Consider the following 18,395-nt stretch of genomic DNA (forward strand, 5'->3'; position numbering starts at 1 on the left):
GGGACAGCGAGACATTTCTTGCAGTCAAGATTGATGTACATCTAACTACTTTTTTTTTAAAGTGTGTGTTCTTGTTTGGTGATAATACTATAGAAGAGTCAATTATGCAGTTGACGGTTAATTTCAACACTGTTGAACTTGTAGAATATGTAACGAGCGGTTGACCCGCAAAGTATAACCCAAACTTATTGCATTTCCTTCTCTAAATATTTCAGTAATTCCATCCTGGTGCTTCTCTTTTTTTGTATTCTATATATGGTATATTCATAACAAATACCAAATAAATACCCGGATAGTTAGTGGATATGTGCCAAGTTTTACTCTGAGATACAATTTGATATCAACAATTAAAGCCTACTGATTCTTGCTGGAATTTATTGAATTAATTTTCCATATTATAAATAGTATATAATGTAAATATAATATGATGTTTTTGTGTCTATAATAATCATTTCAGTTAGTGTGATCAATTGAAAGAAAGGTTTGAGTTAAGTTAAAGGGTTAGTTCACCCAAACATGAAAATTCTGTCATTTTTACTTACCCTCATGTCATTCGACACCTGTAAGACCTCCGTTCATCTTCGGAACACAAATGTAGATATTTTAGTTGAAATCTGATGGCTCTGAAAGGCGTCCATTGGCACAATGCACGGTTCACTCTCAAGACCCATAAAAGGTACTAAAGACGTCGTTACAAAGTCCATCTCACTACAGTGGTTCTACAATAACTTAATGAAGCGACGAGAATAGTTTTTGTGCGAAAAACCCCCCGAAATGACTTATATAGTGATGACCGATTTCAAAACACTGCATCATGAAGCTTCGAAGCGTTATGAATCAGCGAGTCGAATCAGGATTCGGATTGCGTGTCAAACTGCTGAAATCACGTGACTTTGGCAATCCAAACCGCTGAATCGACTCACTGATTCATAACGCTTCGAAGCTTCATGATGCTGTGTTTTGAAATCAGTCATCACTATATAAGTCGTTATTTCGGGGGTTTTTTGCGCACAAAAACTATTCTCGTCGCTTCATTAAGTTATTGTAGAACCACTGTAGTGAGATGGACTTTGTAATGACGTCTTTAGTACCTTTTATGGGTCTTGAGAGTGTAAAGTGCATTGTGCCAATGGAGGCCTTTCTGAGCCATCAGATTTCAACTAAAATATCTTCATTACTGTTCCGAAGATGAATGGAGGTCTTACGGGTGTCGAACGACATGAGGGTAAGTAATTAATGACAGAATTTTCATTTTTGGGTGAACTAACCCTTTAAATCAAAGAAACTTCCTCTCTGCTTTCTATATGACGATCAAAAAGAAGAAATACTTGAAATGTTGTAATAGTTTCACCTTGAAAAACCATAAAGAAGAGTGTAGGTTTTTCCCAAAGGCAATAGTATGTAACCATCATCACATATTTTAGTCAAGGCTCTGCGAGGATCAAATATTGCACAATCTGAGAATGCTCTAACAAGCCAAAATTACACATTCCTTTGTTCTTGAGATACAGCATCTGTTCATTATACTTAAAGTATGAAATGTCTTGTGTCTGGGTGTTTGGGACACTCTCTCGGTCATCTTCAGTCTGAGAGGCAAACAAACTTCAGATCATGAACTTAGCCAAGTGTTAAGTATATAGTTTGACTGACACCAAACTTAATGTACATTCCATCTCAGTGCCGTTTAAAGTCTGAATGCTGTTGTAAAACGATTTTATCTGCAACTGTGTCTTTGATGTTTTACCAGGGACTTTATCTGAATTCAATGGCAGGTTAAATTCCATATATTAGATTCTGTATACACCAATCAGGCATAACATTATGACCACCTTCCTATATTGTGTTGGTCCCCCTTTTGCTGTTCACTGTTCCTTCCTTGGACCAATTTTGATAGATACTGACCACCGGGAACACCCCACAAGAGCTGCAGTTTTGGAGATAATCTGACCCAGTCGTCTAGCCATCACAATTTGGCCCTTGTTAAACTCGCTAAAAATCCTTACGCTTGCCCATTTTTCCTGCTTCTAACACATCAACTTTGAGGACAAAATGTCCACTTGCTGCCTAATACATCCCACCCACTAACAAGTGCCGTGATGAAGAGATAATCAGTGTTATTCACTTCACTTGTCCTAATGTTATGCCTGATCTGTGTATTCCATTAATTAGTCATCAAGCCCTGAATTATTATATGAATCTGTTCTTAAAATAATGATAGGCTATTGTCGAACTGCTACAGTATGGCCAAATTATCCATGTAAACAGAAATCTAACAAACTCCCCAGCAGACAGTACTTTGAATATTATTTGTCAGACAGAATTTCCCACACTTTCCTTTTGCTTATGTATGCAACGGAAAACTCTCCGTCTTGCCATATTGTGTGCTAATAAAAGAAGAAACCCTTGTCATTTCCTGCGTGAGCAAAACCGCTTCCTGCTAGCTATGACAGGTTTGTATCAACTGCCTTGACACATTCACGGGCTGTGCACAACGCTGCTCCACAATACAGTCTTTTCACTGTTTCACATATCTTACATATTGTATTCAGATGTTCATATGTATAATAACATCCATCCCACTCACCATGTGGATAGTAATACACATCATGAATGAAAACACATTACAATAGAATTCTATCATCCAAAACGTATACGTCTGCATGCAGTCGCTCTTTACTTTTTTTATGCTGTCATTGTTTGTTATTGGTAGGCCTATTGTATAATTTAACATTTGTTATTTGAACGAATGAATTAGGAGTTAGGTCTTAGTTGGAAATAAGCTATCAATTTATGGGCGATTCTGCAGAATTTAACCTTGATAATCATAGTGTGTGGGTCAATATTGCTCAACATCCCAGACATGTTGCACCAACAACAAATATATATATATATATATATATATATATATATATATATATATATATATATATATATATATATATATATATATATTTATATATATATATATATATATTATTTAAAAAAAAAATTTTTGTACTATAGAAACTGACAGTGTCCATGATATGAGGTAGTGACTTCCAGGATGTTACAACAGATGATTTGTTGCTTAAGTCAGGGCCTGACACTTTACTGTCAGAATAGAGATTTATAATGGAGCACAGCTAGGCCTATGTATAGCCTATGAATTGTATTTTTTCTTATTTCAGCTGATGTCCCACTTTTGCTAAACACAAATATGGGACCTCAAATGTTTGTCAATTGTCAATGCCCTGACATGTAAAAAAAAAAAAAAATCTACCTACCCAGCTATTTTTGTCACTCACTTTTAGTAGTTTAAGTTCAGTTTAAAACACATCTAGCCTATATGTTTTGTGGTGAATAACAGTTAACACAAAAGTTCTAACATCAAAATCAAAAACAGAGATTTTGTTGTTGTTCTCTCATTGGAACTCACTTTTTCATAATTTTGTTTAGTTTTAATCTTACTTGTTTTGCCATCCCTGTTGTGTACATTTAAAACGACGGTTGAATTCGTTTTGTATATTAGTAATAGCTTAAGATTGAGAAACCTTGCCAAACCGAGTTGCTGTGGGCTGATTTCAGGAAACAATGACGCACACAGGGGCAGGGTCTCTTGCATAGGCTACTATTGAACTGGGAGAAGTTTTTGTTAGAAGTTCATTTGAAGACATTTTCTTTCGCATCTTCTGCTTTGCATGAACAATAGGATGAGATTTTACCACAGAATAACTTTGGCACTGGCAATAATATGCCTTTTTGGGGAAAGTGGACAAGGTAAGTTTATTATTTAAGCATTCTAAGATCAGATTTTGAAGTAGATTATTGTAAACTCGTTACGGAAGGTGTTTCTTAGTTTTAAAAACTGCGTATCTTCTGTCTAAGTTCACTTGATATTGTAATAAATAATAAGTAACGTTAGCCTAACTTGTCTTCCCCGGTTGTTAACGGGCAAATCATCCATCGTTATGCTGAAAAATATCAATTCATCCTGCTCTTAATTAAGCTGGTATATTTTAACGCTATTTTTTTGCTTAGGGCTTTTACATTAGGACATGTGTCAATTGTTTAATTTAATTAATTCACTGTAAGTAAAGAGATTTTTATACTAATAGTGACTTTGCCCATACTGTCATTAAATAGTAGCCTAATTATAAAATCTTTTAAGCTCTATAGAAATAATCATGAATTTACGTAGGCTATTCGATTACGATTCCCGTTAACGATTCTGGTTCTTAACTGTTATATCAATGAATCTTTTAGTTTTTAGTAAGAAATATTTGGAAAAACAATCTTGTTGCAAATACTGCCCTCAGCAGTCTGTTGCCGATGAGATCATGTCAGATTTCAACATAGCAGACACTCGCGGTGTATGGTTTTGATTCACTTAAAAGAACCGGTTCATTCGAATGATTCGTTCGGATACCTGGCAACATTGTAAACGCGCAGCTTGGTTTTGATTCACTAAAAATAATAGGAAATAGTTTTATATGTTACATGTTGTGCGATATTCTTCGGCGGAATGTATTTATTATACACAATCAAAACATAATAATAACAAAATACATTCGATCATACATTTTTAAATAAAAACTAAAACACATCAAATCTGTTTAGGCCTAATACATAAATACAATTTGTGCTCACGTATTAATGACAAATATACACATTAAAACAAAGAATATATTAGTAATCTGGTCAGTTCATTATTAAAATGTCATGCCCGAGAGTTTGAGGATAGGCTAGGCTATTGTGAATGTCTGACAAGCCCTTAATCTGTCATTCTGTATTATCTCTGGACACAGGAGCCCCAACCAAAGGCAGGTATATGTGGCTGAAATGCAACCCGGATGATAAGAACGCAAACTGTGTCACACAGATGGGCCCCTTGATTCCCCTAGCAGGGCAAAGCACCCGACTCCCGCCTTCTGCTGCAAAACACATGTAAGTTGCCCGTTTATTTACTTTTTCAGTTACTTCTTTGACATGTTATTCATGTCTAGATTAATGAAACTAAAGAGTTCAGTTTAGGAAATGTATTGTATTGTAACATGATGCATGTCACTACACAAACATATCGCTACTATCTCTGCTGTCATACCTGAATCCCAGAATATTTTCTTGAAAAAAGTATGTAAAATAGCATTTCCACAACCAATAATCATAATTAAGAATGAGAACACTGGAGTTGTGTTACAGCGTAATCATCCACCAATAATTTCAATACTATCTGCAAGAGGAAGCTATTACAGTTAGCCCTAAGGCTTTTACAGAAATCCTTCACGGACCCTATACGGCTGCTGAAATAACATACAAGCAAGGTTTTAATATAAAGCCTTTAAACAAAGGGGTCTGTAAAACAGAAAGTGTTAGTGCTAGAACATTTTTCTAGCAACAGGAAGTACTGATGGCTTCCTCAGATATTATGTATCATACATAAGGGATAAGAAACGAAAGAAATGCAATTAGTTTTACTGAATTTAGTTTCTTGAAATCATTTGCACCAAAATATGCTGAAGTTGTTCAACGTCAGGGGCATTTCCAGAGTCATTCATATGTTGAATGTGAAGCTTCACCACATGATTAAAATCTCTGTTATCGTTTTCCTGGCAGTGCAGATTATTTCTGCTGAAAGTAGTTTAGACTATCTCTTCACGGACATGTATATATTCATAAGGCTTTAGAGATGTTTTCTCTAAGGTTTTGTCGCTGTCAAATACACATTTTTATTGCTCATTATGCTAGAACTTAATTGTTGTGTGTTTTATAACTGGAAAAGGCACTAGATAGAGTGTCAAAATATTTTTGTGTGTTCTCATTCTGCCAATTAAACAATATGAGAATATAGTCTTATTGATATTGTAACATTAATGTCTATTTATTCAATGACTTAGATCAAATTTATTTTTCGATTGTATCTTTTCCTACTCAGCGTTTCTCATGCTGAATCACTTCCTTCCACGCATCAATCATATTGACGTCATGGCAGCTGTATCTCCTTCCAATATTTCAATCTTCATAGCCAGAAAACATAATAGCTTAACAGATCGACGAGATAACTAGAATGTTGAATAAGTATAGCATATTTTTCAGTAAAGTAATGTTCCTGTTATTCACTCACTGTTTGGTTTAATTGTTATAGTTCACAATATCCGACTTACACATACTAGAAAAAGAAGACAAAAAGACATTGACTAGTGCGAGGACAGGACAACCTGTCATTCACATGAGATCACAGTAATAGCAAACCACAGCCATCCATCCAAACAATTCTCAATGGACAAAATTAAGTAGCGGTGTAGTTTTTTTTGTCCGAGAAGCCATTTGACTTGAATATATGTCACAATGGGGAAGACAACTTCTGTTTTATCTTGACTTAAAGGTGCAGTGTGTAGTATTTATGAGGATCTATTGACAGAAATGCAATAAAATATACTTAACTATGTTTTCAGTGGTGTATAAAGACCTTACATAATGAACCGTTATGTTTTTATTACCTCAGAATGAGGCAATTCTATCTACATACACCGCGGGTCTCCTTAGAGTGAAGTCACCATTTTGCACCGCCATGTTTCTACAGTAGTCCTAAACGGACAAACTGCTCTACAGAGCGCTAGCAACTCTCTGCTGTTTTAGACGACAACATCTTTGTCCAGTGTCAGCCACCGTAGCTTCTCTATGTGCTTCGAAAGGGAGGGGTGAGCGGTGGGTGCCATGATGCCACTAAAATTTACTCAGTGCACCTTTAAGACTAGTGGGTAGGTCAGCGGGATGGTTAAAGAGGCTACATTATGCCCTTTTACAAAGTCTTGATTTTGTTTTTTGGGTCTGCTAGAATAGTTTTATATGCTAGAATGTTCAAAAAACACATTCTTTTTCACATATTTTACACTGTTGCAGCACCTCTTTTCCCAGTCTGTCTGTAAGGCTGTGTTTAGTTCTCTGTAGTCTCTATGAAGGCCCTTTTTCTGAAAAAGCACATTGGTTGTGTTGTGGTTGGTCAACCGCTTCAAGTTTGTTTCAGAAATGCCAAAGCTTATACCATCCCCGCAAGTTTCAACATACCCCTAACGTAACTCAATCAGCCCTCTCCCCCTTTTGTGCATATTTCTTGGGAATTATTTAAATGAGGAAAATTGTAATGTAGTGTATGTTCCCGGAAGAAAACTCAAGACTACAGCCGTTCAGAAACCGTGCTTACTGATATAGAGAATAACTCCCTTTGGAGTGGACTTTGTGCTTGGAACTTTGCAGACCTTTTTTAATGCTCAAACAGCACTTAACAAAGCTGAAAAGAAAAAGACAAAAGTTGTTCTTTAAGAAACCAGCCCCTTATGTTCTCAACAAAATTACAGGAAGGGCTTAGAGGATGTTGGAGCGCTCTTGAATGACTTTGTGCTTTTGTTTTCAACAGAGTCCCAGTTAGCATAGAGGAAGCCACTCCTGATATTGAGGAGCAGTCAGGAGAAGGTTCAGGTAGCTCAGGCACCATGGCTTCTTGGATGGGAGACGGTCCAGAGAAGGAAGCAAACAAGAATGAAGAGGAAGCATCGACTTGGATGGAGTCCAGTGGAGACGTTGATTACGCCGAATATGTCTCACCTCAGAAAATAGATTGGCTTTCTTCACAGGATTTGAAAGAGGACAACATTATTGCATAAAGCCCTGCATTATATCTCATGTGCTTTTCTGTTTTCTTTTGTACAATGTGAAACATACGGGATGCTGCTTTCTTTGGTCACATATGTAATTAATATATATTCATAAACTGTGCCATGCTCTGCAAAAATTCATTGTATTCCAGTTTGCATTGTAAGGATCTATTTTATATGCTCTTCGTCTTTGAAATTTTTATATTATTATTTTATTTACTCTTAATGTCCACAGTGTGACCCATGATTTGACTTAACTATTCATTTGGAATATAAATATTATTAGATTCAACAGAGGCAATTTAAATAAAGTGTTTGGAGAGCAAGGAGTACATTTCTTTTTTGCCATTATTGTATTTGTATAATATTTTAAACATTTAAAAAAACGTATATAAAACTTATATAAAAAACAACTTTAGTGTCTTATTTTGAACACTTCAAACCAGCAAAAGGAGTAATGAACTGTATTCAACAAATGCTCTAGATATGAGATGAACTCAGCCATTCAGGCTTCCTGTTTTACCAGAAGTATATTATCACACTTGGGCTGACTATATCTTGTTGCGTTTCCGGACTCGCATCTCATGACCTGTTTCTCAGTGTCAAGTGTACAGACACACAGTTTATAATAAGTCTGTGTTTAGAGCAGCGTCAAAAAGATGGAGACAAAGAGGGAAATTAGACAATGCAAAATGTGCAAATGTGCAAATTCAAAAGTGCGGTTAAGATGACACACACACTCTGCCTTCAGAAATGTACACCCACATGTGTTCCTGTTACAGTTCAACACGTTGAAATATTTTTCTCCAGGTTCAACACTAAATAGTTTTTCAAGAACATTAATGACAATTCAAAAGTGCTTTAGTGGAATTCAAATATTCCTTCAGAAAATAAACAAAAAATAATATAACCTGAATCCCCCCTATCTGTGGGTGATATAGGTTTTTAGCAGCAAAGCTTATTGAGAATGTGTATGTGAGATTTTCAATTTGATTCAAGGTTTGACTTTTTAAGCTTCACGTGGTTTCTATCAAACTCCAGATGTGACTTAATGTGAAACTTTATCAAAAAGTGGTAGCAACTCTCTCAAGAAGAGATCAATATCTCCACAGTTCCTCCAGTTTCAGCCAAAGAGCTCTTTTAATGTTAGCGCTGGCCTTTTGTTCACCCCTGACCATCACTGAATTTGAATAGATGGCCTATTTGTGTTGTGCAATGTTTCCTCCGTTGTGTAACAACGGTCTTCAGCTTCCCAGGAAAGTTCAAAACTCGCTCAGTTAGGGTGAACATTTCTCCAGAATTACTTATCAATTTTTGGATTTTAATACAATTCTGAATTCTTATTTATTTCATTTAAGTTTAACATAACTTATAGAAGAAAGAAAATCATGTTTTTAAATATTAATTTGCAACATAGTCTGAGAAAATAGGTTTCTCAGAGTAGGTTTATTTCTGTACAAACACCTTAATCTTTTGTGACGGGGCATTCCCACAAGGCTACCTCCCACTCAACAGTCTATTTATACTGAATAGTCTACTCAGTTAAAATTTAAACAATAAAAAAATATGAAACAATTCATGAAAATGGCACAACTGCAAAATATGGCATACAAAATTGTCAATTACTCGTAATTTTAAAAAATCCCACAAGATACTTGGGTACAACTAATCCCTGAAACCCTTAAAAATAAACCTGTTTTTCTTTTTGTTTTGTTTGTTTTGCTCCATTTTATATTACGTTTGCCATTTTTGCAACCTATTACCAACATGTGAGACGTCAAAAGATATAAACATGATTCATTTTAATATTCTAACAATAAATATCTAAACGAAATGTACAAAGTATGTTAAATTTAATAATAATAATAATAATAATAGTAATAGTAATAATAATCAACTTTGTATTTAAAATCTAACTTCTCGCCGGTCTTTGTTTGAATTAGAGTGTTTTTATTTTTCTCTTTACTCAACAACTATTACACAAATATTATGATACTAATTATATGATCAAATTAAAGTACCCATAAACGTAAATTAATGCAACATGACAATCTTATCAACATAATGTTTAAAAATAAAGTTACAACTTTTATTTTGAAATTCGGTAGTCGCGTTCTCTTAATGTTTCCGCGCTCATTCGCTTTGTGTTCCTGTCGGTCCCAGTCCCTTCAGCTCAGAGGAACAGGGATCCAGCGGAAGTTGTACTGAGGAGGACTGTGTACAAGCTAAAGCTACGGAGCTGAAATGGTGAGCGTTAAATCAGACTGCATTTTAATGGGTGAAATTCTTGAACTCTCTACACACTTGCCTTACTCCCTCTGGAATAAAAGCCCGCAATCCTGGCAAACATGTTTGCAGTTTATCCAGCCTTAAGTAACGTTAGGCCATGGAAGTCGTGAAGGATTGGGCGGGGAGGCTGGTCATTATCAGTCAGCGATTAAACACTTGTAAAACACAACAAACGGACTCTTGTGTCCTTACAAATTGGTTCTCGTGGAGAATCGGTACGTGTTGTGCTTGTTTAAGAAACTTACACAAACGCATATCCTACAGGACCTTTAATAACGGCTGTAAAGCTGAAGGTTGAATTCAAACTAGATACCGAGTTCGTTTGGTTTTCGACCAAAATTAAACTGTTTTTTAATTTTACACGCGCTGTTAAACGTTTCTACGGTCCTTTCAGGATCCGTATGGATACTGAGCTATGCACATGATGCTTAAATGTTTCGCACTGCGTCAGCTTTTCCTCAATTGGGAGTGTTGTTTGTCTATCTATAGATGTTTATCTATATCTGTAGATTATATCATATTTGTATTAAAGCATTCATTTTTGAACTTCACCCAATTGATAAAGTAGTAGGACAACTAGTTGTCAAATTGTTCATGTGAGGGATAATTTGACTTTTTCTTATCATACTATAACTGATGAGCAGGTTTCTTCCTTACACTTCAGACACTTTACACAAATAGGTTAAAATGCCTGAAAATCATATTTTTTGCAACCTGCAAAAATTGGGACATGTCAAATGGGTTTTAAACCCTGATTTTTGGAATTAAAAAATTCTAGCATTTTATTATTATTATAACATTAAACAAAGATTGTGAAATGTATTAAAAGTCGACATGAAATGAAAATTCAATACTCTATAAACAAATAAAACCCACAAGAATTGAAAATTGTGATTTAACGCATCACAATCCACACACAATTTCTTTCAGAGTTTCCTTGGAGGTCTTTTTGGTCCTGTGTGTGAAATCGATGTCATTCTGAACGATGCTGAAAGCAGAAAAACAGCAGAGCTGAAGACTGAGGAGGGGAAATTGGAGAAGCATTACATGTTTTATGATGGAGAATCGGTTTCAGGAAAGGTGAGTGAGTAAATTCTCATTTCTTCAAGTCTCTTATTTTGAAAGGCAACTGATGCATGTTGTCTTCTGTCACCCCAAGGTAAATATCAATGTGAAACAAACAAGCAAAAGGCTTGAACATCAGGGAATCCGCATTGAGTTTGTTGGACAAATCGGTACGTTTCATACACCACTCATTCAGCTATTCTCTTTCTCAAGGCATTCGTGCTGTAAACTGGCTTCAGTGTGGCTGTTCTAGTATGCTGAGAGCTTAGGAGAGCATGTGGTTGTCACATGGAGAGGGAGCTAGACCGCTCTACACATTTTCAGTGAGGGAGGCAATCTGTTATGGTGCCCTAGTTATTTTATTTCTTTATTAGAAGGTATTAGTGATTCTGATGGTAGCAACGATAACAAGGTTGCTGCTTGCAATGTACAAAAAAAAGCAAACACAGTTTTTTGTCCAGCCATTACATAAGAGCTTTTTTTTCCCCTCGTGCAGAGCTCTTCAGTGATAAAAGCAATACTCATGAATTTGTAAACCTTGTGAAGGAGCTTGCTCTGCCCGGGGAGTTGACACAGAACCGCAGCTATGACTTTGAGTTCATGCAGGTGGAAAAGCCATACGAGTCCTATGTCGGAGCGAATGTGCGACTGAGGTTAGTGAACACTTTGTTGAAGTTTTTTTTGTTTGGCAGCATCGTGACTAGTTTTGGCCAAAAACGGGAACAAACACAGAGATGTTAAAAATGACAACACTTGTCTTATGACTGCTTTTTTAAAACTAGAACTACCAAGGCTGTCATTTTGACCGTCTTTAAATTTAGCAATGTAATAACTTTGTTCAAATGAAACCCATATAGTACCATGACTTTTCCTAAATGTGTGTATATTTTGTTCTAATATTGTTATTTTATTAAAATTACAAAAGAGTTCTGAGTATTTCTACCTTGAATGGCCATACCAGACCGTACACATTACAGACGGTGTATGCCATGTATTATTTCAGAGTTTGCTAATTTTCCCCGCCAGAGAAGATGCGCGTCACTGATGCCTAACAACTTTCTACTTGTTGTTTTATGTTTGTGCTAAAATAAAACATAGCTTTAACTTTTGAAATGTCAGCAAGAAAGAGATTGACTGGCGAAGAGGTTTTAGCCTTGCTTCGGAGCCTTGATGATGCTGGTGGTTGCATTTGATTGTTTCCAATTTGTGCGATCCAAACATTTCCAATAACTCCAGAGCGTTGTAAAGTCCAAAAGTCAAAATATATTGAAAAAAGACGGATCTAATAATTTCCATAATTCACACCATATTTTTATTTTACAAAATAATCTTCAATCCATATTTGTTGGCATTTACACTTTCAAAAACATTTTCGCTGCGGTGAAACACTCTATATATAACACTCTCTTCCCGCTTGCCACACACAAAGCAAGGCACATACCTTTGGGCACGACCCATAGCTCTTACACATTTATATATTATAAAAAAGATCATATGTTGACCAATCTGCGTCCGTTTGGCGCTCTGTGCTCCTTCAAATTGAGGATTATGACACTTTTTACGGTGATGCCATCATAAAATGTGATGATTGATGTATAAAGCTTAATTCTAAAACCTCAATAGAACCTTCAAATGTAAATATGACATGAAAAAAAAAAAAGACATTTGGTGCAGTCTAGTACGAACGATCAGAATGACCGCTATGGCCATTCTAGTAGTTATAGAATTCCGGTAGTTCTAGTGTTCAGACACACTATCCTTTTAAAATTGCCCTGAAATTAATTCAAACTTTGTCTTAAAAGTCATGTGCTTTTCATGCAGGTATTTCCTTAAAGTTACTATTGTGAGGAGGCTGTCTGATTTGGTAAAGGAGTATGACCTCATTGTCCATCAGCTGGCCACCTATCCTGATGTCAACAACTCTATCAAAATGGAAGTGGGCATTGAAGACTGCTTGCATATAGAGTTTGAATACAATAAGTCCAAGTAAGTGCACTTAACTTTGCCATTGATTCAATCTTAGTTTCTGAGCTGCTGAGTAATTGTAAGTATGTATGGATTCAGTGGCTTAAACGTACCAGTCTAACTGATTTTGAGCTAACAGAAGTCTTCTTGCCTTCAGGTATCACCTCAAAGACGTAATTGTGGGTAAAATCTACTTCTTGCTTGTACGAATTAAAATCCAACACATGGAGCTTCAGTTGATCAAGAAAGAAATGACGGGAATTGGTAAGATCTCCTTTTATGCAAGTATATGATTCATGAATGATTGTTTTGAAAGAATATCATTTATGATTCACAAAACTGCAGTTATTAATCATTTAAGAACATTTACTGTAGTCAAGCTTCATTTGCATTTTATTTATTTATTATGAAGTGCGTCATGTGACATGCCTCTCTAGGGCCGAGCACGACTACTGAGACCGAGACTGTGGCCAAATATGAGATTATGGATGGAGCACCAGTCAAGGGTGAGCACATAATTTTCTGTATACATTTTACACAATAGCCTTCAGGGGGGTCAAAGAGTTGGGGGGGTGAACATATTGATTATCTCTTCATCACTGCACATGTTAGTGTGTGGGATATATTAGGCAGCAAGTTAACATTTTGTCCTCAAAGTTGATGTTTTTGAGCAAGCCAAGGCTCACTGATGCACGTGGAGCGAAGGTTGGCCCGTGTGGTCCGATCAAACAGACGAGTTACTGTAACTCAAGAAGTTAATGCTGGTTCTGATAGAAAGGTGTCAGAATACACAGTGCATCGCAGTTTGTTGCGTATGGGGCTGCATAGCCGCTGACCCCTGTCCACCACCAAAAGCGCCAACAGTGGGCACGTACTGGACCACGGAGCAATGGAAGAAGGTGGCCTGGTCTGATGAATCAGGTTTTCTTTTACATCACGTGGATGGCCGGGTGTGTGTGCGCGTCGCTTACCTGGAGAACACATGGCACCAGGATGCACTATGGGAAGAAGGCAAGCTGGCGGATGCAGTGTGATGCTTTGGGCAATGTTCTGCTGGGAAACCTTGGGTCCTGCCATCCATGTGGATGTTACTTTGACACGTACCATCTACCTAAGCATTGTTGCAGACCATGTACACCCTTTTATGGCCTCTCAGCAGGATAATGCGCCCTGCCACAAAGCAAAAATGGTTCAGGAATGTTTTGAGGAGCACAACAACAAGTATGAGGCGTTGGCTTAGCCTTGACTTTTGCTTTGTACATTCAGATTAACAACATTAAATGGCAAATCTTATAATTCCACTGAACTGTGTATATGCATTTTAAACACACATTATGTTCTTCATCTATGCAAAAAATGCATGTCCTGAATGAGCACGGTTTTATAGCATATTTAATTCAACTGCTCAGTTAATGTTAATGGTAAGACCCATTTCAGGGGTGGCCAAAATTATGAATTTAAATCACTCAAAGCTAGAAATGTATCTTCATATTTACCCCCGCCGCCCACATGCTCTACAATTTAAGCATGAAAGGTTAAATGAATGGCTAGTAATTTGTTCTGCGTGTTTGTCATGAAACAAGCAAGCAGAACAAATGTCTAACTATTCATTTAACCTTTCATGCATAAATTGTCACATTCAGTTCAATAATAATGCTACAGTTTACTTTGATGTATAAGTGATTTGTACAGACACAGGCTTTCTGTTCCATAAGCCCAAAATCTTTCGGAGAAAGCCTGCACGCTTCATTTGATGTAACTATTTAGTATATGTATTTATAACTAACTAGAATAGTTAATATTGTGGTGCTGGTTGTATTGAAGATACAGTATGCTGTTGATATTGCCAGTTTCATTATTCCTAAAATGTCTTTTGTTCCCCTACTGGGCTGAACATTTATTTCCAGGTGAATCCATTCCCATTCGCCTTTTCCTGGCTGGTTATGACCTTACACCCACAATGAGAGATGTAAACAAGAAGTTCTCTGTGAGGTACTTTTTGAACCTGGTGCTTGTGGATGAAGAAGATAGGAGATACTTCAAACAGCAGGTACAGTGTGTATGAAACTGCAGTTGTAATAAAATGTACAGTTATGTTCCTTTTGAAGTGACATGCTTATTGTATACATTTTTACTTTCTGTGTCTCATTTGTCATGCAAGATATATTAATAAAGTAAATAAGCAGTATGACTTAATTATTTGTCCTTCTTTTTTGTAGGAAATCGTTTTGTGGAGGAAGGCACCAGAGAAAATGCGGAAACGGAACTTCCATCAGCGCTACGAGTCACCTGAGCCTCGGCCGAGTCTCTCTGCTGAGCAGCCGGAAATGTGAGCGGGGTTTGGAGAGCAACCAGCCAGGGACACACGTGCCTCTCAGTGACCAGTCGCAGGAGAGGAGAACAACTTCCACTGAACATACATGCAGATCGCTGTTCACATGGTCACCCCTCACAGCTTATGGTGATAAATGGTGCCTGAATTGGCTCTTCCCTCCCTGCTGTCCACAACAAGCAATCTGTTAGTATACAAGGACACTTTGTAGAAAGCACTGGAAACGGTCATTTAAGTCATATAGCACATCTTCAAGGTTGCACGCCTCCCTAGATGAAGAAATGTTTTTAAAAGTGCACTCACTGGTATCCTCTATGTTCCAAATAATAGAGCAGAAACATAGACCTAAACACATTTTAAAAAGCTTCATCATGCATGCTAGCTGGTGAATCGGAGTTCATAGTAACAGTTAATAAAAAGGCTATGGGGTCATTTTAAAAAAAGGAATGGAATGGCACCCAGGCCACACTGTATTTGCAATCCACTTAAGCATTTATATTTAACTTATTTAGCATCTTCTCTTTTTTGTTTGTTTGTTTCCTTAATATTCCTTGAAATAAAGTATACGTCTATATATAAAATATTTAAAGAGGCTTTGGACTAGAAGCTTTATGAAACTAGGGCAGTTTGTGTAATTATATTGGGCACATGTATTCAACTTGTTAGCCCCTTTTTGAACACACTGGCTTAGTAGTAAATACTTCCTAATGAGCTTTCTGAGATGATGCATCGCTATACACTGCTAAATATCATCTCTGCTGCAATTACATTTCATATTGTCTAAATTGTTAGACACCCAAGAGAAATGATGGGATTGTTTTGTTGTATTTTTTGCATGTCATCCTGCTTTAAGGCTTTCTAACAAAAGGATGTTAACAATTTTTCACTGTCGCAAATGTACTCTTGTATATTTTATGTGGTTTGTGGAGTAAATGTTTATTTGAACTATATTATTTCAAAAGGGTTTTTGATTTCACTCTAAAACATTACATTTATTGTTTATTTGCCTACTGCTTTGATTTTAAATCTCACACTACATTACAAATGAAAACGTCTGTGTACAAAACTATTGAGTGCCCCAAAGGTAAAGACATAATGAGTGTTTGGAGAACTAATGAAATAGTTGTGCTACTGCAACTGAGTCATTTGTACGTCTTGAAAATTGTACATATCCAGCCATAGTTTGATTATCTGCCATTATGTCAAATAAAAATGCCCGTTTATACTTACAACTGCATTTTTTCATGATTGAATAAATGTTATTTTAATGAGAGAGTGGTAAAAAAAAACATGTTCCTAACCTGGGGCCTGTACCATGATGATAGTTTAACAAACTCAGGGTTACAGGATTAGTATCAAGTTGACAAAACCAAACCAATCTATTCAGGCTTTGTTGGTCCCATGATGCTGATCATCAGCTTTCTCTGTCAACTCAGGCTTTGATCCTGAGTTTAGGAGTTTAGCTGTGACATCAGAATTGAACAGCCAATCACATGCTATGGATCAGTGAAACTGAGATTCATTTCTCTCTTCTGCAGAATATTACATGATTGAAAAATATTAAGAATTTAAACAAATAGACAGGAAGAAAAGCTGTGCATAGAGCTGTGAGGACAACTTAAAGAAATATCTTGTCAATGCAAGTAGAAGTTATGAAGTTAGTTTAGTTGATATATAGAGAGAATTTAACATTTAAGATCACATGTAGTATTATTTGTATGACCTTTAGGCTATTTATATTAATTTTAACTAAGTGCCTATTAATGATTGATTAATTAAAATGATACATGTGTAATTTATTAAGGGTATAATTACATGAATGATATCTAAATCATTCAAAAGTATTATTATTATTATAAATAAACATTGTTAAAAGCTAGACGCTTTAGTCTTTAAAAACAATTTGCTATGTAGTGACCTTTAATTGGGAGTAGATATTGGGGAGTGACTTTATTGCATCAGAGGCGTGTCACTTTGCTCACAGCTGATTGGTCTAATTTCAGTTTGAGATCTCTTATCCAGAATATAACCTGCCCTGGAGCAGGTTAGCCGTGGAGCGTAAGTTACTATGGAGATGAACACGGCTAAAAGACAAACCACTTTAATGGTACCTAAAACCCAGGATTGGCACAAACTAATCCTAAACATATCTGGCCAGCCAGCTAAACTGGCTTCATGGTATTGAGAATGAGGAGATGTCGTCACGACACAGCGCCCCGCCCCCCTTCCGCCATTTTGGGGGTCTGTCCGTCAGGTAATGGATTCGGACAGAGACTGGAGAAGAGATGTTCTGATGATTACTATGTACATAGTTTTCCAAACTCAACTGAACATGAAGTTTTAATCCACCCAAGCCGATCTGAGAATGCAGCGGCTGGTAAACGTACGCCATTATTTCACCACAGGGTGTCAGTCATGGTCTAAACTAATGATCGCGATGCTGAAGTGTGAGACACTTGATCAATACAAACCTTTATTTATTTGTATTAAACATGTTGATCACTATTCTGTCATTTTTCATTGTCAGTCATTTTACTCACTGTATGTTATAAACATGTTTATGCCCAAAACGCTTAATTAATATTCAAGGTAGGCCTAGCCTAGTTGACTGTTATTTTCCTCTACTATGTGCATCACTGTTTAAGATTAATTTTATATTTAACATTGTTAACGTTACATCCATTTAAGGCACGTAAGTTACCGAGCAGCATTCATTCTACTTAAGAAGGCTGGAATAAAAGCACCAGCGCACACAAACGATCATTTAAATTTTTAGTCAAATTAATTTAAAAATGTAAACTCAACAGGTATAAAATATGATCAGTAAGAGAAAAACACTGCTAATGAGGACGAGCACTGGACTGCTGCAGGATAGTGGGGAGATATATTTATTTATTATTCAGAATGCACAGGAAATATATTTATAGAAACATTTCAGTGCAAGGTGGTAAAGAGTTCGGAGTTCTGCCGTGGCAGCTCGTATGGGTCAACGTTTTTGATATCAGCTTCTTTAAATACCTCAGCTTGGCGCTGGTAGTAAATTTCTCCCTGTAAGAGACCTCTTCTTCTCCATTTCTTCTAAGTTTTCTCGTAATTTCTCCGCTTAAACGCCG

At 36.5% G+C, this 18,395-nt stretch overlaps 2 protein-coding genes across 2 annotated transcripts; both read left to right on the forward strand.

Annotated features, from left to right (window-relative positions):
- Positions 1-3,577: 3,577 nt before the first annotated feature.
- srgn (serglycin) lies at positions 3,578-7,961 on the forward strand. The gene is made up of 3 exons (XM_079843280.1): positions 3,578-3,756; positions 4,785-4,923; positions 7,394-7,961. Exons 1-3 carry the CDS (start codon positions 3,678-3,680, stop codon positions 7,638-7,640), a joined length of 465 nt encoding a protein of 154 aa, XP_079699406.1. The 5' UTR covers positions 3,578-3,677; the 3' UTR covers positions 7,641-7,961.
- A 1,814-nt stretch (positions 7,962-9,775) lies between these two features.
- vps26a (VPS26, retromer complex component A) lies at positions 9,776-16,562 on the forward strand. The gene is made up of 9 exons (XM_079843001.1): positions 9,776-9,878; positions 10,851-11,000; positions 11,080-11,155; positions 11,482-11,638; positions 12,807-12,971; positions 13,108-13,214; positions 13,388-13,456; positions 14,858-15,000; positions 15,170-16,562. Exons 1-9 carry the CDS (start codon positions 9,876-9,878, stop codon positions 15,281-15,283), a joined length of 984 nt encoding a protein of 327 aa, XP_079699127.1. The 5' UTR covers positions 9,776-9,875; the 3' UTR covers positions 15,284-16,562.
- Positions 16,563-18,395: the final 1,833 nt, after the last annotated feature.

The sequence above is a fragment of the Gobio gobio genome (genome assembly GCF_949357685.1).
Source record: "Gobio gobio genome assembly, chromosome: 18".
Taxonomy (NCBI): Eukaryota; Metazoa; Chordata; class Actinopteri; order Cypriniformes; family Gobionidae; genus Gobio; species Gobio gobio.